Genomic DNA, 25,330 nt, shown 5'->3' with positions numbered 1-25,330 from the left:
TGCCCTTATTCAACTTATTATATTGCAATGAAGGCAATAAGACACTTGTTTTGTTATATGAAGTATTTAAGATAAGAAGTGGATTTCAATTTCTAATTTAAGCTTATTACTTTTCCTAGTCTTGAATAGTGCAGGTTGACTTATGTTTCCTTCTCTTAGGGATAAAGAAATTTAGGAAAATCTCGTGTGTTTTTTTCCCCTCTTAAAAAGAAAAAAGGATGATAAATTTGAGAAAATCAATAAAAGATGGATAACGAATCCTTGAATATATAATTATTCCTTGGAAGCCACCAAAAAATCTTTCTCATCTCTCTAAACCATTCCTCTAACTCATCAAGCCTCTCCTTATTGTATACTGAATATGATATCTTTGATTTAGAAACTTCCAATCTTTATCAATTGTTAATTTTAATCTAAGCCTCAGGCATCTTGAATTTTTTGATTAAAAGAACCGCAGAAATTAATGGTGTTTAATAAAATAAAACCACAATTATCAATAACGTGCTACTTATAAAACCCCTATCACTGTTAACGGTTTTGGTGCTTTAATTTTTGGCTTGTGATTACACTGCATGATTCTATGTGGACAATATGGTGGAATAAGTTTTTAAATCGACCACAAATTGAGAATTAATTAACAATAAAACAATATTTATGAAAATTGCTCTTATTAATACGAGTTTGAATAGTTAAAGTGTTAAACCTCGTCACAAATATCCCAATTAAAAGAGTAAATTACAATGATGGCATGAAAGCATGATGCTTAATGCTTACCTCATCTCTAGTGTAACATTATCATTCAATCGAATACTGACACAAAATTGGAGACGATTATTAAATTTTTGGAAATAAAAATTCAAGATCCAAAAATTGGGCCATCCCCAAACGCCAATGGCCAAGTGGCTCCTATTATCTTATCAATCGTGTATATTCGAACCAAAATAAAAATAGAAAAACCAAAAATTAAAACAAAATTAATAATAATAAAAAAAAAAAAGATTCATGCGTATCAGCAATCTGTTGCTTTATAAAAATCATGGTGGACCCCAATGTCTTGTCCAGATAAAACCCATCTCAACCGTACAAAATTTTCAACTTTTCATCACAACCGTAGATGTAGTCATCAACAACAATAAAAGGCGGCTGATTCCTTCACTTGAAATTACAACAATACCCCTGACAAACCATCACTTGTTCACTACAAATAGCCTTACTAAAAATAGCATTTGCGTTACCACTTCCTTTCCTCTTCTATCTCATTTTTAAAAGATTCACCAAAAATATGATGATCCGTTACGCCGGTGGTGTGCTGCTAGTGGTACTCCTGATTTCGAGTGCGGTCGTTCACAGCCGTCTGATTTTGGATGATCTTATTCGGCTGCCGTTCGATCATTCTTCGGTAGTTGATCGTGTTTTTGGTAGTGGAAATGATGTCGATGATGATTCTGTTGGGACTAGATGGGCTGTTCTCATTGCTGGGTCTAATGGATACTGGAATTACAGGCATCAGGTGAATTTTGTTGTTTTCAAAATTTATTTTGATTTATCTAAACTTGTCTGTCGTTATTTATATACAAAGTATTATTATAATTTATAATAAAATTTATTTAAAATAATTATATATTCTAGTAATCGTGCCGTATTTTTGTCGTGGATTCAATGTCGTATTCAATTTTATAAATAAGTACGTGTATTTCCATTGATGAGCTTATTTGCCTTAAAGAACAAGGAACCCTATAATGTTTGAGGGGTTAGATTGTTACAATTTTACAAAATTTTACAAATTACTAGTGAGGTGGGACATGGGAATCAAGGAGTATGAAAGTACAAGTGTACAACTTTAAATTCAGTAGCGAGTCACTTTGGTTAAATTGACATCTTGATTAAATAATATGGTCAATATGATTTGTGATCGACTTGTCACAATAAAATTAACCAATATAAATTTCTTCACTAAGTACAAATTATTATTGGTCTATTAATAATAAAGCTATGTTTGACATAATAATAAATTATGATATGTTTGGACAATGTGACAAATTGACAATTATTCTTTAGTACATTCAGATAGTATATACTTTATTTATTTTAGTTTAGGTGCTCCTATTTTCATAGATAATGCTAATATAAAAATTAATTTCGTATATATGTCAGTTTTAAAACTATTTCCCGAGATACTGTACACATAGGCTTAGTGAAGGTTTGTAAAATCCGAGACTATAAAGAACCGCTAATACCATTAGCGGTTCCAATTTAAAGAACCTTTAACCATTACAGAATCTTCAAATAGAACTGCTAATAGTATTAGAGGTTCTTCAATTAAAACCGTTAATACCATTAGAGGTTCTATTTAAAGAACCAATAACCATTACAGGTTCTTCAAATAGAACCGCTAATGGTATTAGAGGTTCTTTAAATAAAACCTCTAATACCATTAGCGGTTCTAATTTGTGTATAATCGCAATCTTTATTAGTGGTTTATTACTAGCAAAAAAACGAACCAAAAACCCGAGCCTACGTGGACGGTATGGTGGGAAATATTTTTCACGGCAACGTATACACAGAATTTATTTTAACATTATCTACAGAAATCGCTAAGCTAGTTTTGGTTTTTTTTTTTTGGACTTTATGTATGTAGTGGAATTTTGGTCTTGCAGACAGTCATGATTTTCAAATTTCATGTTTTGGCTTTCTTGACTCTTTTCCATCATTAAAATGAACCTCATAATACACCCTAATTACGATTGTATTATAACTTTTTTTTATTAATTTCATTATTAAACTGCTTATCATCCAAATTACTGTGCGTGTGTTGTGTGCTGCTACATGCATAAAATATAATTGTTGCCAATATTTTTTATTAATTTGTTATGTTTATTAAATGAGTAACCCTTATATGTGACTAGTTACACGGTGTGACCATATTGATTTATTATAAGAATAATCTTTATTTATATATGAGTAACCCCAATTTTTCATAAAAGTAACCCTATATTTTAATTTGTTCAATAAAGTAACTCCAATTGCTCATTATATGAGTAATATCATCAACTAGTTTGAAAACAAGTAGCCCAATTTGTTCATTCAAGTAACTTCTTTTTTTTGTTTTTTGCTAAAAAAATCAAAAAATAATTTCATTTATGTAAGAGAGTATTCCCTTTAGCTCATTTAAGTAACCAACATACGTCAAGATAACCCCATTTGCTCGTCACTGAGAGGTATGTGACCCCCTATTTTTTTAATTAATTGTCTTACATGTAAAATGGCCACACCATATGATTAGTCACATACAAGAATTTTTGCTATTAAATTATACTTTATGATTTTACTTAAGTTTATATTGGTAGGCATTTTGTTAATTTTATACCATATTAATTTTATTAATTTCTATTTAGGATATTTTGATCAGTATTTCTTAGATATACCAAGGGTGTTTAAGTAATTTTGTCTAGACTTTTTGGAAGCACTTATTGGCCATATACGTAGTATTTAGACTTTAGAGCACATCTTGAGTTCTTGACTCTAGAGCGAGTATCTCTTAGCTCAGCAAGTGGTCCTTGTAAGAACTTTTCTTTTAAGTCTTAATTGAAAATAATCTAATACTTTTGTACTTAATTAAAAGCTTTGTTAACTTGTCATTTTCCTATATAAAATATGTTTTCCTCTTTTCAACAAATAATATTATGTTGTTTATTTGTTGGGCGGTTGGGCCTAATTTAACCATTATGTGTCTACTTCAATAGCTAGTCCTATATAATTTTTGAGCGCTTGAAAAAGACTATTGAGGATATTGACTATAGACACATCAACAGCCAAATGATTCTTATGTCTCTAAGGTGGAGGGGAAATTCAATCTACAATAAAGAAAAATTTGGAAGAATATTACTAGTTTAGGACTACTATAAGTTTTATCTCTAGGAGAAATTAAGAGAGTACGAATGTACATTATTTTGATATAGAGAAAGTCACAAAGTATAAAAAAAAATTAATCGATGTTTGATCACAGAAGAATAACACATTAACACCCCTTTAAACACTTCCGGACTTAAATAGTTAGCATCCCCTAGAATTACATTGTGAACATAGGTTAGTTTCACTATTTTGAGACTATTTCTCTTCATTAATCTTGGAGGGGGACATAGGGGGGCCATTTGAAATTATGGACTTTAATCTCTTACATTTTTTATGCCACTTGGACTTTAAATTCATCAATAATATATCAATTGGGAAGGATTGGACTTTGGTATATCTACATTTTATTTTATTTTATTTTTGGGTCATTAAGGCAGCTGACGTAGTTGGACTTGAATTGTCACAACTCACAAGTCTCCAAACCAACCCTTAGTGTGGGGTTTGATCCAATAACCTTGAGGCCAAGAGGTCAAACCTTAAATACTAAGTCAAGCTTAGCTTCTAAATACTCCTTTTGGATTAATGTCTACAACCACTAATGTATTTAGCAGTTTTATATGTATTTAGCGCTAATTTTAATTTAATTTCAATCAGGTAGTCCAATTAGTCAATATTGGACAACATAGCATTCCATTGGTAGTGTGAAAAGAGAATTATCCATGAGGTAGTTGTTCAAGAATTTGAAACCTTAAAATTTTTGGTTCCAGTAGCCTAAGCCAACTGAACTCCCATCAAAAAGTTGGCTTATCCTCAAGGCTTCAAGTTGGAACTTTGTTTAACTGTAATATTGCTAGCCTTAGATGATTTAGCAAAGTCTTCAATTTTATATTTTTCTTTTTTTCTAAGGCCTCTAAAGTTTGCATATCCTTATTTATATGTTTAATGGCAATCAACATGATCTTACATTCGAGTTAATATCTTCTACAGTCCGATGTTTGTCATGCTTACCAAGTGCTTAAGAAAGGAGGTTTAAAGGATGAAAATATCATTGTGTTCATGTACGACGACATTGCTTATGACATAGAGAATCCAAGACAAGGGGTAGTCATTAATAGCCCTTATGGACATGATGTTTATGCAGGAGTTCCAAAGGTTTGATCTGAAGTTCATCAAACTTAAGACAATTTCCTGTAATTGGTTAAACTGTCAAAAATGTGCATTTCATCTAATAAAATATGCTATGGCAGGATTATACAGGGGAAGACGTGACAGTGAACAACTTTTTAGCAGCTATACTTGGTAACAAAACAGCCATTACTGGTGGTAGTGGAAAGGTGGTTGATAGTGGACCTAATGATCACATCTTCATCTTTTACACGGACCATGGTGGTCCTGGGGTGCTCGGTTAGTAGTAACCCACTTTTTTATTGCTTCCATCTTCATCATAATTTCTACATTAATGTTTGTGTTCTTTGTATGCACGCTCTTGTGGACTCGTGTATGAAACTCTTATGCAATAACTCAATTTAAGATTGCCCTGTAAGGAGGCTGAAATCCAAGTTTTCTTGGATTGTTTTTCCAGTCCCCTGATACTTAGAATGTTGGAGCTTTAGAAGGCTTCAAAATTATTTTTGTAAACTGGTAGGATTTATTGTTCTGATAATAATGGATGTATGTTGAACAATAATCTTTGTTTCATAAATCATAACACTTACCATTCGCATGATTAAGAGAATGCTAATCCCAATCTTGTTCTGAGAAAGCAATATGATAATTTTATTTCATCTTCTACAAGTAAGAAGCATCAAGTGCTCCGCTATGAGTGTTACCTGATACATTCATGATTCATCAAATCACCTCTTGAAAATTAGCGATAAATGTGCCAAAACCTAGAAGAGTCATACTGATCTCACTATGGTGTTTATCTTTCTGATGATGGCTTTTCTCTGATATGCAATTCAACCAATCTATACAACACTTGTACTGTCAGTATGGTTCTCAATTCTGTATGTTTTATCAGGTATGCCTACGTATCCAAACCTCTATGCCGATGAGCTCATAGACACCCTGAAGAAAAAACATGCCTCCGGAACCTATAAAAGCCTGGTAAGCAACAAGAAATCTGCCTGACACCCTCCAAATATTATGATTTGGCATAATTTTGCTGTTTTCTGTAGCATAGTTGATTATTAGGCTATCATATCAGTCTAATATATGTCTTCCATCTTAGTTTATCACTTTATCAGTGCATATTAATGATTTTTGTCTCTGAAATGTCAGGTTTTTTATGTAGAAGCCTGTGAATCTGGGAGCATCTTTGAAGGTCTTCTTCCTGAAGGACTTAATATTTATGCTACCACCGCCTCAAATGCTGTAGAGAGTAGCTGGGGAACTTACTGTCCCGGAGAAGATCCTACTGTTCCTCCGGAATATGACACATGTCTCGGTGATTTGTACAGTGTGTCTTGGATTGAAGACAGGTATGGCATATGACTAAAATCTTTTTCTTGATATCCTTATTTGTGACATACTTTGGGTTTTCAAGAGTGTTGTACTACTCCCTCCGTCCCTTGATGAAGAAGCATACGACTACTTTTTTTCAAGGGGATTGTAGAGAGTGAAAATGTAATAACAAAGTGGATTGTTTGCATGTTTTTGTTCTCTATGTTGCTGTTGTTAGAGTTTATTTTCTTTTTTTCTAAGAAAATTTCCCCTGTAAGTGGTAGTAAATCAATGTTTCTAATGGTTGATATATTTTGAAACAGTGAACGACACAACTTGTTGACAGAATCTTTGAAGCAACAGTATGAACTGGTAAGAATGTTTAGATTTTTTAGCACTCATCTTTACTTTGATCAAATAATTCAGACTATTCTGATATTTGTGTTCTATTCCTTTACATAGAATTGATATTATTAAGAATGGTTGAATTCATTGTGGCGATTATAGGTTAAGACGAGGACAGCATCAAGCCCTTTTTACGGCTCACATGTCATGCAGTTTGGTGATACAGAGCTAAAGCAGGACTTGCTTTACCTGTATATGGGTACAAATCCTGCTAATGAAAATTTTACATATGTGGATGATAACTCGTTGCATACTTCATCTTCTAAGTCGGTCAATCAGCGCGATGCTGATCTCATCCATTTCTGGAACAAGGTCTTGGTCCTTAACTCTATAACATCCCAACTCTTTACATAAATCACAGTGCTATTATCTTCTTAAGACAACTATACTCTCGACTTATGAATGATATCTTACCTTATCATTGATTTTCCTCAGTTCCGAAATGCTCCTGAAGGATCTCCGAGAAAGTTTCAAGCACAACAGCAATTTACGGAAATAATGTCACACAGGGTTCATTTAGATGACAGCATCAAACTTGTTGGCAAGCTTTTATTTGGAATTGAAAAGGGTTTAGATGTACTGCAGACTGTCCGACCTACAGGACAACCCCTTATCGATGACTGGAACTGCCTAAAAACAATGGTAACACTATCATATTTCATGCATTGTAATAATAACAAGTATTAATGATGTGAAGAAATCCCAATGAAAATCCTAAACTTATAACAATCTTTTTTATGCAGGTAAGGACATTTGAGAAGCATTGTGGGTCACTATCTCAATACGGAATGAAGCACATGCGTTCCATTGCAAACATCTGCAATGCTGGGATCACAGCTGATCAGATGGCTGAGGCTTCAGCACAGGCTTGTCCAAACTTTCCTTCTGGTCCTTGGAGCTCTGTGCACAGGGGATTCAGTGCCTGATGATATGATGCTGTGTAGTACCTAGTAAATATTTTTGTAAAATTGGTGCTCAATTCTATGTTACGCGATTTATGCTTTTTTTCTAAGGGCCTGCAGCTAGTCTTGTAAATATAGCTCCCTATAAGTGAGATGCATATTGAATAGCCCATGTAACAAATTTTATGATGCATATATTCAACTAATACAAGAGTATTATAGTAAATTCCTTGGATGCCTTCTAGCACCTGGTTTTTTTCTTTCTTTGAGGGTTGATGGATAAGTCGCCACCAACAGACAATGCAGCAAAAACACGATTAATACTATCTAAAGCATTAGGGATAAAATTAGGATTAAACCTATGAGGACAATAAGCAGCTTGGTCGCCTTGGTGACATGGATACCAACATAAACCACAAGTATTGGAAGAGGTGTCGTCGAGCCTAAAATGTCACTAGAGTTACTTGTTGCTATCATAGTCATAATCGTGATGCAAAGTAAACAGAGTAATTCAACTAATCATGTTGAGTCACAGGAAATTGCATAGCCCTTAATTTCACCTTTTATTCATAGGGTTTTCGTTTAATTCGGCAACAAAGCCGTCGGAGGTGGTGGTGTCGGTGGACAGTTTAACGAAGGAAGATTGTAGTGTCGATGGACATGATGAATTGAAATAGTGTCGGTGGTAGCTTCAATGGAGGAAATAAGCAGCGTTTACAAATCAATTGCCTACGTGTCTATATGCGCCGCTAGCTCGTCACGATCTAACTCCAAATTCTGAGTTGGCGAAATAAATTGACAAACTAAGGGCTTGTTTTGCATTATTTTGGTTTTAGTGTTTTGAGTTTTTAAAAAACAAAAAACTAATTTTTATTTTGATTTAAAAAAATTTCAAAACTCAATGAAAACAAACCGATTTACTCAAAATAAAAGATTAAAAAAAGTGGGATATTTGTTTAACCTCTGCTAAAACACAAGGATGGTCACCATCATTGTTTTCTTATCACATCCACAATACAATCATCATCGATCAACATTTGCTACTTCTAGCCCTATTTATCCCTTCCTTCTAGGCGCTTAATTGATACATAAAAACTCAAATTAATATAAATAATCAAAAGAAAAGGGGAAGATTGTGAAAATACAAAAAAAAATAAAAAAAAGGGGTAAATTATCGGCAAAATCCAATGGCAATGGAAGGCTAACAAAAACCAAAAAAATTCAGCAATCATCTTCACCGCTCCAACGAGAAGGTCCATAGCACGTTCTCTAGAGTGATAAGATTAATAACATTAAAGAGATGAGAATAATAGATATGTCACTTGCTCGTACTCCATATTAAAGAAAGAAGATTACACTGGGAAGATGCGGGGAATGAGGATTTTTTAAAACGAAAACTATAAAACAGCTTTTGATGGTTTTCTCTATTCTGTTGCAGTTTTGTTAAATCTATTCAGATTTTAGTTTTTTAAAGCCATGTAGCCAAACACCGTTTTGTTTAATTTTTGTTTAAATAAATAAAAAAAAAAAACAGAAAACCACAATAATCTCAAACACACCCTAAAGCAATAAAAAAGATTAACCGGATATCCCTCTAAAAAATGTCATATATTTAGTGAGCGAATGTACATATCACCAAAAAGAAAAATAAAAACAATCGTACGTATCACCATTAATGAGATTGAATGAAATTAAAGTCTATTTATAGAATGAAATGTATCCATATATATAATGAGCCAAGTTAGTTGTGAGCATTTATGTTTCTGTTAATTAATTTACTAGACTTTTTTTTGCATAGTTCCAACGACTATTCTCATACAGTACTATAAAAATATGAAAGTGTTTTTTTTTTTTTTTTTTTTTTGACAGAAAAAATATGAAAGTTACATGCACATGACATGTGTTGAAATTCTTGTCTTCCTGTTGAAGTTGTTGTTAGTTGTGTGAGGGAGAAATCCGTCATTTCGTAGATTATTAAGTCTCTTGTATTCTTATTTTGATAAGAGGCTTTAGATAAGAATCATTAGATAAAGAATCATAAGATACATATTACGATTTTTAATTATTGCACCACTTATCATTTAAAAAAGTTTCACAAATATTACACTTTATATTTTTAATTATTGCACCACTTATCATTTAAGAAAGTTTCACAAATATTACACCATATACATTTAAAAAGAAAATAAAATGTTTTGTTCACATTACAAATACCTAATATACCCTTTTAACATTTGATTCTTTAGTTTATTCTTACATTACATGGTTAATTTTGTACTTCTACCTCTCTCCCTCTCTCTTCCATTTTTCCACTACTATACCAAATTAAAATAATTGTGACCAACATATATCGGTATATGATGCGATAAAAAAAAAAACGTATGGAGAAAGTATACTTTTGCTATAGGTTACCAATTTGACGCTTGATTTTGTATGCTAATTTCATTTTATTTGTCTTTTCAGGTATAATTTCTTTTTCAAACACTTAAGTTTTCTTTGATAACGGCAAATGAAAATGAATTTTTTTTAAAAAAAAATAAAAAGTATGGCCAAGAGAACTTAGTTAGTTACAAATCAAGCATAGCTTGATTTAGTGGTAAGGTTTGCATTTCACAACCTTGAGATTATGGCTTATGAGATCAAACCTTACCAGAGATACTTAGGGTGGGAATTTCCTTACCCTTCCCCCCACTTTCAAAATGTCTACCCATTAACTCGGGCTGAAAAAATATGTAAGAGATTCCAACTCGGTAGGGCCCTTCTTCTAAAAAAAAAAAAAAAAAAAAAAAAAAAGAATTACTGAAAAACGTCGGCTCAATTTATGTTTCGTACATTATTTTATAAAATGTTACTCGTATCAATTTATAGCTAAAGAAGTAAAGATACTACGTATATATAGTCAAATTAGTACAGTTTAGAGATTGGGTTCATGCAACTATTATGAAATGGTTAAAGTATACTCCATATAATAATATAGCATTAAACACCAATTGTCTGTAAGTAGTTGGCTAGTATGGCTACCCAAAAAGGAAAAAACCATACCATCCTAGCATCCCTTTATTCCTTTTTATGTTTTCTACCAGTATAAAATTTAAAAAATGTCATATATTCAGTGAGTGAATGTAAAGACTATCGTACATACGTATTACCATTAATGAGATTGAGTGAGAGTATATATAGAATGAACTATATAATCCATATAATGAGCCAAGTTAGCTGTGAACATTTATGTTTCTGTTAATTAATTGACTAGACTTTTTTTTTTTTTTGCATAGTTCCAAGGACTATACTTTTATACTATAAAAATATGAAAGTTACATGTACATGACATGTATTGAAATTAATGTCTTTCTAATAGAGATGGCAACGGATCGGATTAAAAACGGATTTATTAGATCCAGATCCAAATCCGTTTTAAGAACGTGGATCCGGATCCGGATCCATGAATCTAAAATTTTCGGATCCAGATCCAACTGGTCAACGGATTTGAATCTGGATCCGCATGTATTTTTTTTTTTTTCAAAAAAAAAAAAATTTATTACCTTTAAAAGTTTTGTTTGGACAAATAAGCTAAAATATATATTTATAAGTTTAATTAATATATATCTACATAATTCAAACCCCTTTTTTTTGACGGGAATTAAATCATTGTTTTGAAAAACTATTAAAGGTTATTAGTTCATACAAAAATAACAAACAAAGTATGTAATAATAGAGAAAATTATAGATTTATATTTATATAAGACTAGTCAACTTAATTAGTATATAAATCTTATATAATACCATAATAAATGTATTAAAAATTATAAAACGGATCCACGGGTAAAATGGATATGGATATCCAGATCCACTAGGTCCAAAAATTGGAGATCCAGTTCCTGTAAAATGGATGTGGATCCACCGGAACCGGATCGGATCCAAGATCCATTGCCATATGTACTTCCTGTTGAAGTTGTTAGTTGTGTGAGGGAGGAATCCGTCATTTTGTATTCTCATATTGATAAGGAAATTTTGTGAAGAAGGGCTTGTTCTGATTTACTGACTGAACTGATTGGAGTTGAGCTGAAGTGAACTGAACTGAATATTTTAATAAAGAAGGAAATTAGGAACTGGACTGAACAGATTGGAGCTGAACTGAAAATAAGCTGAAAAGAACAGGCCCGAACTACCCAAAAAATAGGCTATTTTGTGAACAAATACCCGAATTTTTTTACTTGTGAACAACTACCCATAAGATAGAAAACATTTGTTTAGCACTACCCATTTACAGATTTCGTCCAATTATACCGTTTGTGGGGCCCACTTTTACGGTTTCTCCTCTAATTAACTCCCTCCCAAAGAACCCTAAATTCATCCAAAATTCCAGGAAAATTTTTTTGATCAATTCAACACAATTTCTCATTATATGAGGTAATGTTTTAAGCAAATGTCATTTGATTGGTTTAGGAGTTATAATTTACTTCAATTAACATAATTAGAGATTTAATTTAGGGTTTAGGATTTTAATCCACAAAAAGATGGAGACATCTTGGACTACAAAGAACTTGGTAGAAAGTTCTTGGCTTGTAAATTCTACATCAAGAAGATGAGTAGGAAAGAGAGAGATTGCTGCGGGAGGAAAACAAAATGGGTTTTAAGCCCTGTCAATTTATTGAAAAAGGGATGAATTTGGAGCACAAAGATTCACTTAGGACCTGTTTTGATTGACTGAATTGAGTTGAACTGAAATAAACTGAACTTAACTGAATATTTTATGGGAGAAGGAAATTAAGATTATTGGAGCTGAACTGAACTGAACTAAACTGAAAATAATCCGAAGAGAACAGGCCCTTAGGAAGAGTAAAAATGGCGAAAGGAGGAGAGAAATACTTGAGGAGGGAGTTCATTGGGGGAGAAATCGTAGGAGTGGGCCCTACAAATGGCACAATTAGACGGAATCCGTTAATGGATAGTGCTAGACAAATGTTTGTCATCTTATGGATAGTTGTTCACAAATAAAAAAAAAAAAACGGGTAGTTGTACACAAAATAGCCTATCTTTGGGGTAGTTCTTCATAAAATTTCTTTTTGATAAGTGGTTGTAGATAAGAATCATAAGATATACTTACTCTGTTTTTTAATTATGGAGTTAAGTATAAAACTAGGGTCTAAGCTTTTCATTTTTTCACCTTTTGGAAGCTCTCACTTTTTTTTCACTTTTTGGGACCTCTAGTTAAATTTCCAGTCATTTAACCCACCTTTAATTCACCAAAGGAAAAGTGAGTCCTTTAATTGAATTTTTGACCAAAAAAGTTAGTCCCCTCATTAACTTTTTTACACAATAAAGTCAGTCCCTTCATTAATAATCATGCATATCCAAATCAAAGAAAGAATATATTTCAAATATTCAACTGAAAATAAAAGCCAAAGAAATAAAGTTGTTGTAATTATCCAACTAGTCGTTAAACTTCAAAAAATATAAAACTCCATAAAACTAGTAACATCAAGCCTTCATTCCTTCGTATTTTTTCAAGTGTTCGAGGCCACGGCCGTTGCAGCAGGGTCCAACCTTGTGAAAACATGAAAACAAAGGACATCGAGCCCTAGCACAGGGTGAGCATACTCAAGTCCATCCATTTTACTCCTACGATCACCAAACACAACAATTTTTAAAGGTCTTACACTAGCACTCTGTTTTCAACGACTAATTAAGCCCTAACCACAATTCATATTATCAACTAATCCAACCTTAATCAAACGATCATCAAACAAATAAACTAAATGTACACAATTAAGAACACATCCACCATCTAATTTCAACACAAATTTGCAAAATTGAAGCACACAAATAAAAAAAATTTCGAAACCCTAAAACCTAATTTCACCCAATTTGCCCCAAAAAAAAAAACAACCAAAGTGGTAGTTTAGGATGCTTACCTCATTTTCCTTCAACAATGGTGTGCGAATTACCAGATGTGGAAGCCACCCAAGAAGAAAATTTTCAAAAGAAGAGGGAATTTCATAACAATGGCAGAGGATGAGGGGAGTAAATGAAGAAAATGGCGCCTAAACTAAATAAATAACCACAAGATTCCAAATGCTTCGTTTCGATTTTTTTAAAAGGAAAACGAAGCGTTTTCAATTTGGACCACTCATTTACGAAGCTTGCAGCAGACGGTTTCGCTTCCCCATGCATGCCCACGTGTCCTTATTTGGTAAGCCGCAATCCAATCAACCTGTACAAGCATTTATGAGGGACTAACATTTTAGAGGGGATTTTTTTTTCCTGACCGTTTTTAGGGGACTAACTTATTTTAACCAAGGAACTAACTTATTTAACCCAAAGGACTAACTTTTTGGCCAAAATTTACCCATGAGGTCCCAAACGGTGAAAAAAAAGTGGGAGGTCCTAAAAGGTGAAAAAATGAAAAAGTTGGACCACAACTTTATACTTAACTCTTAATTATGCATCACTTGCCATTTAAGAAAATTTCACAAATATTGCACCATATCGATTTAAAAAGGAAACAAAATATCTCTATTCACACTGCAAATATCTAATGTACCCTTACTTTTAACACTTGATTCTTTAGTTTATTCTTACATTATATTTTGTACTTCTACAGTTTACCCCTCTCTCTCTTCCATTTTTCCACTACCAAAATAATTGTGCCATCATATGTGGTGTGATAAAAAAATTAAAAAAAAAATGAGAGAAGTATACTATTGCTATAGATTATCAATTGACACTGGATTTTGTATGCTAATTTTATTTTATTTGTTTTTTTAGATACAATTTCTATTTCAATTACTTGAGTTGTCTTTGATAACGAAAGATGAAAAAGGATTAACAAAAAAAAAATTTGACCATAAATTGTCACTTGTATATATAAGAGTATAAAAAAAAGTATGGCAAAGAGAAATAAGTTAGTTAGAAATCAAACAAAAATAAGAGCCTATTATGTTCACCCGTGTGTATTGTTGAACCTTAGAGTTTTGATGATGATGAACACTAAAAAGCAAACTTCAACTAATGAGCTTTTTCTTAGTGTCGAAATTAGAACAGGTGAAATTGACTTCGGAAGTAAAAGAGTAGCCTAACTATAAAGACTCAAGGAGACTCCAAATAAAGTTAAAGTAATAGAAATCGAGTTCCCTAACAGGAATATGAAGACAACAAGTTCCACAAAAACTTGGCCTGTGAGGTTCCAGCTGAGAGCTGGAGAAACAGAAGACAGTAGGAACTTAGTCCTGGACTGCGTGAAGCCCAAGTATTCCTACTTTATAGCGTTTGACGAAATAATCTAGGTTATGTTAAGTTTATATTCTTTAAGATTGTTGTAAATATGTCAGGTTAGTCTATGCATGAAATTTATTAGAAAAGTGACAAAGGTTGGCAAACTTAAATTAGAAAAGTTCAAAAAGATAAGTTTTAATTTATGAAAAGATTTTATTTTATAAGATCCGGTTCTTCTAAAAGATATTATTCTTTTCATAATTTATCTTTGATAAGTTTTCTAAAAAGATTTTCTTTAGAAAAGATTTACTTAAAAATGTGTTTTGTGAAATTCGGTAATTTAACTAAATCTATCTTTTGAAAACCCTACTTTCTATACGAGTTAATCTTGTATAAATAGTAGAATTCACATTTCACATAACTTGTGAGTTTAAGCGTGAAGAATTCGAAGAGTGCTTAATTGTGTAAGTTTGCCAAGTTCATACTTTGTCATATTAGTTTCGGATTTCATGTGTAGCTTTCCTTTCATATACTAGAAGTCAAGTGTTTGTATTGGGTGGATTTGGGTGAGTGAATTATATTTGCATAACAGTATTGTAGGCTTCGATTGTGAGGCTAAGAGTTAAGTACTCAGGGAGTATGAGGTGAATCTAAGTTGGGAACTTATATTGGGTAGAATAGGGTTCTACTGTGTAGCAAGTTCAATCTGGAACTTATGAAAAAGGTCTAATTATAATAGGTTGTAACTTGTGTGTTTGCGCTATTATAGTGATTTGGTTTGGTGTTTAAAGTCCCTTATAGGGTCGAGGTTTTACTTCCAGTTGGACCCTGGAAAGTTTCCTCGTAAAATATTGTGTGCTGTGCAAGTTCATTTACATTCTGTTTTAATATTCCGCGAAAATAGCTAATAGGAACTCAACTACAATTCATCATCTCTTTTGTAGTGTTCGTCTCAACTAATATGTACCATACACTCGAGGTCATTTGCTCATTCAATCAACAAATGTGTAAAAGTATTATTTGCTCATTTGTCGATTAAATGAGCAAATGACCCCTGGTGTACAATACACTCGGGTGTATATAACAAATTCTAAACATAAATAGTGTTCCCTCTAAGTTTTCTCCTTCGGAAGGTTTTTTGGTTCCTTCTAGGATTTCTTCCTTGAGATGGTTTTTCTAGCCTTTATTGCAAGATTTTTTTTTTGAAGGTTTTCCTTCAATCTTCTCCTTTTCTCTCTTTTTTTTCATCTCTTTTCTTCTGGTCTCAATTGTAAATTTTTGTAGGAGTTTCCATCGGTATTTTTTATCGGTGGTAAGCCCCAAAAAAAAATTTAATTGCTTTCAATAATGGATCTTATCTCTATGATGGTGTTTATCCTATTAGGTTTACTTTGTTTGTTCGTCTGCCAAAGATTGAAAATTTAGGGTTTCACAATCTTCATAAGTATTTAGAAGGCTATATGAGTTTTTTCACCCAAATAACTATTCATCCATGGATCTCAAGCCGAATTAGAACTAATTCACATATTGTATTGATTCGGATGAAATTTTTTATTAAGGCGATCGTTGATTGAATTTGCAATGTTTTTATTAAGGCGATCGTCGATCGAATTTGCAATGTAACTAGTTTAAAGGTGATTTGTACTTGTATTTGAATTTTAGATTTTCTAGGATTTGTTTGTAAGCCATCTCGCTATCTTTCACTAATGAAATTCTTTTTCTTATAAAATAAATAAATAAATAAATAAATAAAATCAAACATAAATTGTGAGATCAAACCCCACTAGAGGAAATTTGGTGTAGGGATTCCTTTACTCTCCCCTCCCTCCCCAAACTCCAATTCCCAAAGTATCTACCCCGCTAACTAAAGTCATAGAGAAGTGATTATCAATGGCCCAACCCACTAGTCTAATCAAACTCAGCTACAAAAGCATTTTTAATTTAAAATCCAAATGCAACACGAAAAAAGTCCAATTTAACCCCATAAACCTAATTTGCATGCTTTAACACAAAAATTTATGCATAGGCACGGTCCTACCCAACCAGATTTTTTATAACCCCTATCAAATAAAGCCCATTACAACCTACAAATTTTCATTGCGGTTGATTCTTTAATTATAAAATTACTTTAATACCCCTGAAAACAATCACTAGCTCATTCACTACAAATACCCAACTAAAAACAGCATTTGCGTTATCATCTCCCTTTCTGACTCTCTATAAGAGTTGCCAAAAAAGGTAATGATCCGCTACACCGGTGGTGTACTATTAGGGGTACTCCTGCTTTCGAGCTCGGTCGTTCACAGCCGTCCGATTTAGGATTATCTTATTCGGCTGCCGTCCGATCATTCTTCGATAGTTGATTATGTTTTTGGTCGTAGAAATGATGTTGATGATGATTATATTGGGACTAGATGGGCTGTTCTCATTGCCTGGTCTAATTGGATACTGCCGTACTGCCGGGAATTATAGGCATCGGGTAAATTTTTTCTAACTTATTTTATCTTATCTAAATTTATTAGCCATTATTTATACAAAGATACGAAGTACTTCCTTCGTTCTTTTAGCTGCTATCCTTTTTTTTTTTTTTTTTTGACGGGATACTATACTTTTCTTTTCACAGTTCCTAGACAATTATTTAACAGGAGAGAGATAGAAAGAAAAATAAGAGGCATCCATGTGAATAGGAGAGAGATATAGAGAAAGAAATGTCAAAATTGAAAAGTATTGTTACTAATTAACAATTTTCAAAATCAAAATAGGAAAGTGTAGCAACTAAAAAAAACGGAGGAAGAATATAATAATATAATATTCCGTACTTATCTAAACTTATACTTCCTCTGTTTTTTTTAATCGACACCTTTCTATTATCACGCTTGCCAACGCATGTTTTTAACGCTTAATAACTTCAATTATAAAATTATAAAAAGTGGATATAATAAAATATACCTATAGAACCAATTCAAACAAGACCACAAGATTATATTTTTTTTATATAAACCCATAAGATTATATTTTATCGTATCTATAAATCACAAAAACAAGTTAAAGTGTAATGTGTGAATAGTGTAAAAGTCAAACGGTGTCAACTAAAAAAACGGAGGAAGTATGAAATAATTGACCCTAATAATCGTGACACATTATAGTTGTAGATTGGACTTGAATTTGCGTTAGTTACAATAAATAAATACGAAGTATATTTAAATGGTTAAAAATAATTGGTTGTTTATATGACGTTGATATGAAAAATCATAAATAATATTACATTAATTTTATACATAAAAATCTAGAAGTGTTCTATGATATATAATAATCTAAGGCCTTTTTTTTTTTTTTTTTTTTTTTTTTTGTAACTAACAGTAAAATTAAACATGCCCGTGAAAAAAAAATTAAACATGATATATTCGATCTCTCTCTCAAAAAAAACAATAAAAATAAAAAAAATAAAAAATACATTGTAAATTTGTTGTTTTAATAATTAAGGCTTAAAATGATCAAATGTAAATGTGAGAAAGGAATAATGGAAAAGTTGGTGAGGTTGTAAACATAAGCATGAGGGAATTTTTACGAGGCTTCGTCAAGTGAAAATTTCCAACCATGAAAAGATCAGCATTTACTTTAAAGTGTAACATAAATAAATTTTCAATTAACTTAATTAGGTTATGTGTGTTTCTCCCCCCCCCAAAAAAAAATAATATTTATTAAAAATAATTTCAGTTCAATAAAATTAATTTCAGTTCAGCAAAAATTAAGGGTGTTCATAATTCGGATTAAAATCGAAATCCAATCTAAGCCAAACTGAATTATCAATTTGGATTGGATCCGAATTATAAATCGGATTGAGATTTTTTAAAAATTCGAATTTTCGGATTGGATCGGATTTACCCAATTGGATCCAAACCAAACCGAAGACCGAATTGTAAAATTAAACACTTATGAATCTGATGCCTTAATGTTTTAATTAAGTTGGTGCTGTTGAATGCTAATATTCGGTGATGCCTTGTAGTTTGCTGCTCATTTTTGGTGCATGGTGTAAATTGTTTTAATGGTGCTGCCTTTTATTTGTTCTAGCTTAGTACTCTATTAATTAATATTGCTTGATATTGAACAATCATGACTAATTTTCAAGACTTGTATTATTATTACCGCTTGGACAAATGTTATTTTTATAATTGATTTTTTTAAAATTATAGTATTAGACGCTAAATGTATTTTAATTCGGATTTTCGGATCGGATTCAAACAATTGAAATTCGGATCGGATTGGATTGAATTGAGAGAGTAATTCGGATTGGATCGGATTGAAAAATTGAAAACCAAATTATATTTCGGATTGGATTGGATTTAGCTTAAATCCAAACCGAAAACCAAACAGACACCCCTAGCAAAAATAAGTTCAGTTCAGTAAAAATAATTTCAGTTTAGTAAAAATCAGTAACCTTAAAGAAGAAAAATAATTGAAAATCAGTAAACATGGTTTCAGTTTAGCAAAAATAATTTTAGTTCAGTAAAATTAATTTCAGTTCAGTAAAAATAATTTAAGTTCAGCAAATATACTTCCAGTTCAGTAAAAAAAAATTTAGTTCAACAAAAATAAGGCGAAGTGAACGGGGCCTTAGTGTGTTTGTTTTTGCCATTTTCAATTAACTTAATTAGGTTAATTATCTGATATTGACACAATGCTATGTTATATCCTCTCTTTGTGTACTAAGGTCCTGTTCACCTTAAAAAAAAAATATTCAGTAAAATTAAGTTCAGTTCAGTAAAATTAATTTCAGTTCAGTAAAAATCAGTAATTTTAAAGAAGAAATATAAAAGAGAATCAGTAAAAATGATTTCAGTTCAGTTCAATAATAATAATTTCAGTTCAGTAAAAATAATTTCAATTCAGCAAAAATAAGGTGAAGTGAACGGGGCCTAAGTTTTATTCCGTTATTTGGTCTCATGTAAAACATGATGGTAATTGCGTTGCTTATTCTCTCGCTAAGCTAGTTACGTTTGGAGTCAAATAAATATGGGAAAATTATTATCCGCGTAAAGTTGCTCCTTATGTGTAATTGTGTGTGCCATTTTGGTCTCCTTATACTACCTCCATTAACAGTTATTTGCAACATTTGCCATAAGTGGGTGCTACCTATTATGTGCAACAAATGAATTTTTTTCCTCTTTTATTAAGTTTTTTTGTAAGAAATGGCCAAACTACCCTTACTTAACCAACTTACTCCCTTAATCATTTCACTAATCATACTCTATTATAACCAACTTAACTCATCTAATCTTACAAAAAAAAAAAATAATCTCAAAACAAAAACCATCAGAATCTCAACATTCATCTTCATCATCAAATTTCTCTCTCCTCCTTCATCATCTAAATCTCAATCCTCCTCACTCCTCCTTCATCTTCAAGATCTCACTCCTCCTTCATTTTCAAAATCTTACTCCTCCTTCATCATCTTTCCTATTTGCTGTCCAGATCTGGAGGTGGTCGCCTATGGGTTTCGTGGGTGTGGTGGTTCTAGGCGGCACGAGTTTCGTGGATGATAGTCTAAGTTTTGTGGGTTTCGTAGGTGGATCTAGATGTCGTGGGTCTGGGTATAGGTTTTGTTGTGGTTGATTTCCTAGGGTGGTAGTTGGCGTGGTGTTGGGTTTCGTGGGTAGTGGGCGGCGTGGTGTTGGGTTTCGTGGTGGTGGTGGTTCAATTAGTGGGTTCTTGGTTTCGATGGGTTTTGGGTTTTGTGGTGGTGGTTTAATTGGTGGGTTCTAGTTTTCGTGGTGGTGGTGGATTAATTGGTGGGTTCTGGGTTTCGTGGTGGTGGTGGATTAATTAGTGTCCTGGGTTTCGTGGTGGTGGTGGTTTAATTTGTGGGTTCTGGGTTTCGTGGGGGTGGCTTCTGGGTTTCATGGTGGTGGGTTCGATGGTGATGGTTTTCGGTGGGGGTGGTTTTCGGTGGTGGGGGTGGTTTTCGGTGGGTTCTGAATTTCGGTGGTGGTGGTGACTGTTAACGGAGGTAGTATTTTAATTTCCTGTTGGTTGGATCTATCAATAATGTGCATTTTATCTAATAAAATATGCTTGTTGTGGTAGGATTATACTGGGGAAGATGTGACTGTGAACAATATTTTAGCAGCTATACTCGGTTCGAAACTTCTAGTGTAATCGTCGGCTACAATCGACTATATGTCAACTTATAATTAAAGTCCATATCATTGATGTGATAACATAAATCTTAGCCATCAATCTATTAATTACTCAAAAAAAAAAAAAAAAAAAGAAAAAAAAAAGGAGTTTGAAAAATCATACTTTGTACTCTGTAATTTTTATATTACCCATTAATTCAAATTTAGTGATTAAAATGTTTTGTTTTATAGTAATGATCATTTTGATGTGTTTGATACGGTATTTTTTTCCTTCTAACATGAGCTTAAACAACAAAACAAGTAAAACCAAACAATATTATTAAAGGACGATAAGCTATAATTTGCCATGGTGGCGATGAGATGATGAGCTTTGCCCACTTGATCTCTCTAAGGGTCTGTTCTCTTCAACTTAATTTCATTTCATTTCAGTTCAACTCCAATCACTTCAGTTCAGCTCCCAATTTCTTTCTCTCATAAATAATTCATTTCAGCTCTATACTATTTAGTTCAATTCAATTCAGCTCAACTCAATTCAGTAAATCAAAACACGCCTTAAACCTTGAGGATGCAACACATTGAGGAGTATTTAATCATCTCTATTTTAAATCAACCAAACAAAGCTTAGCTTCAGTGATTTTTAATAAAAATTTATTTGGGTATTCATATATCAACGATCAAGAATGAATTTGTTAAATTAGAATAGTTGATTGTAGCCGACGACTACACCAGAATTTTTCTACCCAGTACCAAACAACCATTATTGATGGCAGTGGAAAGGTGGTGATGAAGAACGAACCTAATGATCACATCTTCATGTTTAACATAGACCGTACCATTGTGGTCCTGGAGTGCTCGCGGTTAGTAATGACTCACTTTCCTGCAACATTTTTTATATCATAACTGTTATTATTGTTAGTGTACATATGTCGTTTCTTATAAACTCACTTATGAAGCTCTTAGGCAATAACTCAATTTGCTTTGAATATTGGAGCCTCAATTTGCTTTGTTAAAATTAGTTTTTAAAATTTGTTAGGTTCTAAAAGATAATGGAAGTAAGTTGAACTCAAATTTCACTCTCTTTCTCTTTGATATGCTCAATTTAACACTTGTACTGTCATATGGCTAAGTGGAGGAAATCATGATATTCGGAAAGTGATGAAAGACGTACATTAATGGCTGACAGAATCTTCGAAGCAGTAGTATGAACTGGTAAGAACTTAGAGATATTTTAAGCACGCATCCATGCTACAGATTGATCTAATAATCTACACTATTTTGATTTTTGCATGCGTTCTATTCCTCTACAAAGAATTGAGATTTTTCTCGAAGAATTTTCGTTTAAAAGGTACGATTTAAAAATGATTGTGTCATTCTGGTTTAGAAGAGAACAGCAGTCACAGCATCAAACCCTTTTTACGGCTCACATGTTAAGCAGTATGTTGATGCAGAGCTTAAGCAGGACATGCTTTACTTGTATAGGGTACAAATTCTGCCAATGAAAACTATATGTATATATGTGGATGATAACTCATAACATCCTTCATCTTCTGAATCTGTAAATTAGTGCAACGCCGATCTCATCCATTTGCAAGATCTTACATCCCAACTCTTTACTTAAATCATAGTACTATTATTAGCTTCTTGATACAGCAATACTCTCAACTTACAAACTACGATGTCTTACAATAACTTCAACTTTTTATAGTTTTGTAAGGTCCTAAAGGATCTACAAGATAGATACAAGAACAAAAGCAGTTTATGGAAGTAATGTCACACATAGTACATCTAGATGACAGCATCAAAATGGTTGGTAAGCTCTTATTTGGAATAGCAAAAAGTTTTTCATTGCAAATAAATTCCAATGAAAATCCTAAAATGTTTTACACTATTTTTATGCTGATCTTACAACCCCTTGTGATAAGAATTGTGTTTGGTATTGAATAAATTCCAATGAAAATCCTAAAATGTTTTACACTATTTTTATGCAGGTAAGTGCATCTAAGAAGCATAGCTGATCTCTATCTCACTATTTTCGTTGCAAATAAACATCTGAGCTTGTCTGAGCTTTCCTTCCGGCTCTTGGAGCTCTCTGCATAGAGGACTTAGCCCCTTAAATGATGTTGTGTAGTATTTTGTATTCACTTTGTGAAATTTGGGATCATTTCTATATTACGCAGTTGATGTTTCTGTAAGATCCTGCAGTCCTTGTAAAAATGGCTCCCCTGTAAGGCTGCAAGTAAGATGCATATTGAATAGCCCATGTAACAAAATCTAATGATGCATATATATTCAACTAAGGCAAGATAAGAGAAATATATTTAGTCAAAGCCTTGGATGCTTTCTAATATTTGCTTTGCTTTCTTTGAGGGTTGATGAGATTCCACAGGTGCTTCAATTTAATTTGAGGGAGATCAATTCTTACATGACCAAAAAGCTTGCCATAAAGTGACCCATATTTTCTATATTCCTCTAACAGTCTATCACCTTTTTTTTTTCTCTTGTCGAGACAAATTTATTGTGTAAACCGTAATAATCTATTTTACAATTGTATTATCTAGAACCATTATTAATGAGCAAGCCCCACTTAATATAATAAGTCTAAAATATGCTACTTTGTATGTAATAAGCTTTGTTTACAGTTGGCATATTAAATTATTAATTAATTTTGAATAAAAGATATTTGCAGTCCCAGAGGCTGCATATAAGAAGGTATAAGTGAAAATAATAGACAATAAATAATATTTATTTCACCGATTTACTCGTGAATTGTCGATAATTTCCAATTTAATACTAAAAAAAAAAAAACTCGGTATATGAGCTGCATATAGCAATACCCATTAATTTTTTAAAACTTATTTTATTTTTCTTTTTAAAAAAATAAATCAAACCCTTCTTCTAGACTTCCACCATAACAGCCACCACCCGAAACCCATCTAAACATCATAATCTCTACGTCTTCTCGCCGATTAAGCACAAAGGCCTTCATCTTCATCTCTATTGTCCTCTTCTTCTTCCTTTTCTAACAACAATAATGGCCCCACCCGCCCCACGTCACAATATAAAAAGACAACTTATTGGCTAGCAAAGAGTGTAAAGTAGGATAGAAGTTAGAAGTGATCAAGTACAACTCAACTCGAAAATAAGACGGGTTTGGGCAAGTCTAAAAACACATTTTTAGTTAAAGGTTTGAAAATAGTCCGTTTTGGCCTGACAAATCCACTAGATTTTTGCGAATTTAAGCATGATATATGATGTTAAGGCTGTTGACCTGAATTTTTTATCACCTCTAGGTCATATCAACCCCTCAAGGAAACAAATTCATTTCAAGACGCCAATCCATCTCAAATTCTCAACTGGCTCCGCTTGTGGGAAAGAGGATGAATTTTGAATTTTGAAGCCATGTTGGTGAGTAATAGTGTTGTAATAGTAAAGGAGGACTCGAGGAAGACAATGATTGAAATTAGGATTTTGCCTCCAATTTCATTGTTAAAATGACCAATATACCTCATGATATACCAATTTGGCATATCAAACTTATTAATTAGTATTTCCTCATTAATAATGGATTAATGGTGTGTTCTTTTCAACTTTAAGTTATTCGATTGAATTTAAACTAGTTGAAAGGGATTTTTCTATTATGCTTATCTTTATTTATTAAAATAAACTTTGATTAAACTAATTGTTAATTTTTTTAAGCTTATTAAATTTACAAATTATATTTCCTCCATTCTAGTAATATTGCAATAATTGGAATTTTACACAATTCATCATGCTTATTTGACCACATATTATGATTTATACGTAAAGTAAAATATAGTCATGTGAATTCGTCTCGTAAAATCCTTTCACAATATCGACTTTTTAGAATTTTCACTCTTATATAATTATGAAAAAACTTTTGTAAACACCCGGTTTACACTAATATTAGTGTACATCGAGCAGTATAATGGTAACTTTTAGGGTAATTTTTTGCCTTTTTTTCGGTAACTTTAAACATAATACAATTTTTATATAAATAGACAACAAAAAAAGTTTTATAAAGTAATTTAATTACATTCAATCACTAATAATTGATTTTTAGTCATTTAAAATGTGATTTTTTACTAATAAAGCGTAGATAATTTTTATTTATATTGGGTTACTTTTATGCATATTAGGGTAACTTTTATTCATTTCAGGAGTAACAATTATTCATTTCAGGGGTAACTTTTGATCACTTTAAGCTATCTTATAATGGATGTACAATTATTGTACACCCGATTTTTTTAAAAGTTTGTGTATAATTATAAATATTTAGTATATATAATAATGTATTTTAAAATGCGTAATTCTATCCTTATTACAATATTTGTGGAGCAGTATTATTTTAAAATCATA

General features: G+C 32.2%; 1 protein-coding gene and 1 long non-coding RNA gene across 2 annotated transcripts; both read left to right on the top strand.

Annotated features, from left to right (window-relative positions):
• Positions 1–1,227: 1,227 nt before the first annotated feature.
• On the top strand, positions 1,228–7,827 carry LOC145591433 (vacuolar-processing enzyme-like). The gene is made up of 9 exons (XM_081647879.1): positions 1,228–1,510; positions 4,840–5,004; positions 5,100–5,256; positions 5,873–5,958; positions 6,133–6,332; positions 6,618–6,666; positions 6,802–7,011; positions 7,135–7,341; positions 7,443–7,827. Exons 1-9 carry the CDS (start codon positions 1,283–1,285, stop codon positions 7,623–7,625), a joined length of 1,485 nt encoding a protein of 494 aa, XP_081504005.1. The 5' UTR covers positions 1,228–1,282; the 3' UTR covers positions 7,626–7,827.
• A 9,191-nt stretch (positions 7,828–17,018) lies between these two features.
• Positions 17,019–23,300, top strand: LOC145591432 (uncharacterized). Its single transcript, XR_014102312.1, has 2 exons — positions 17,019–17,295; positions 22,942–23,300. It is a non-coding gene; the product is annotated as an uncharacterized LOC145591432 (long non-coding RNA).
• Positions 23,301–25,330: the final 2,030 nt, after the last annotated feature.

The sequence above is a fragment of the Chenopodium album genome, chromosome 18 (genome assembly GCF_948465745.1).
Source record: "Chenopodium album chromosome 18, dcCheAlbu1.1, whole genome shotgun sequence".
NCBI lineage: Eukaryota > Viridiplantae > Streptophyta > Magnoliopsida > Caryophyllales > Amaranthaceae > Chenopodium > Chenopodium album.
The sequence above is the reverse complement of the archived record's forward strand: the minus strand, read 5'-3'. Positions and strand labels throughout refer to the sequence as shown.

Coding starts and splice junctions, on each gene's coding strand:
- LOC145591433 (XM_081647879.1), top strand. CDS start 1,283: ATGATGATCCGTTACGCCGGTGGTGTGCTGCTAGTGGTACTCCTGATT. Junction 5,257..5,872: donor TGGTGGTCCTGGGGTGCTCG/GTTAGTAGTAAC, acceptor ATGTTTTATCAG/GTATGCCTACGTATCCAAAC. Junction 6,333..6,617: donor GTGTCTTGGATTGAAGACAG/GTATGGCATATG, acceptor ATTTTGAAACAG/TGAACGACACAACTTGTTGA.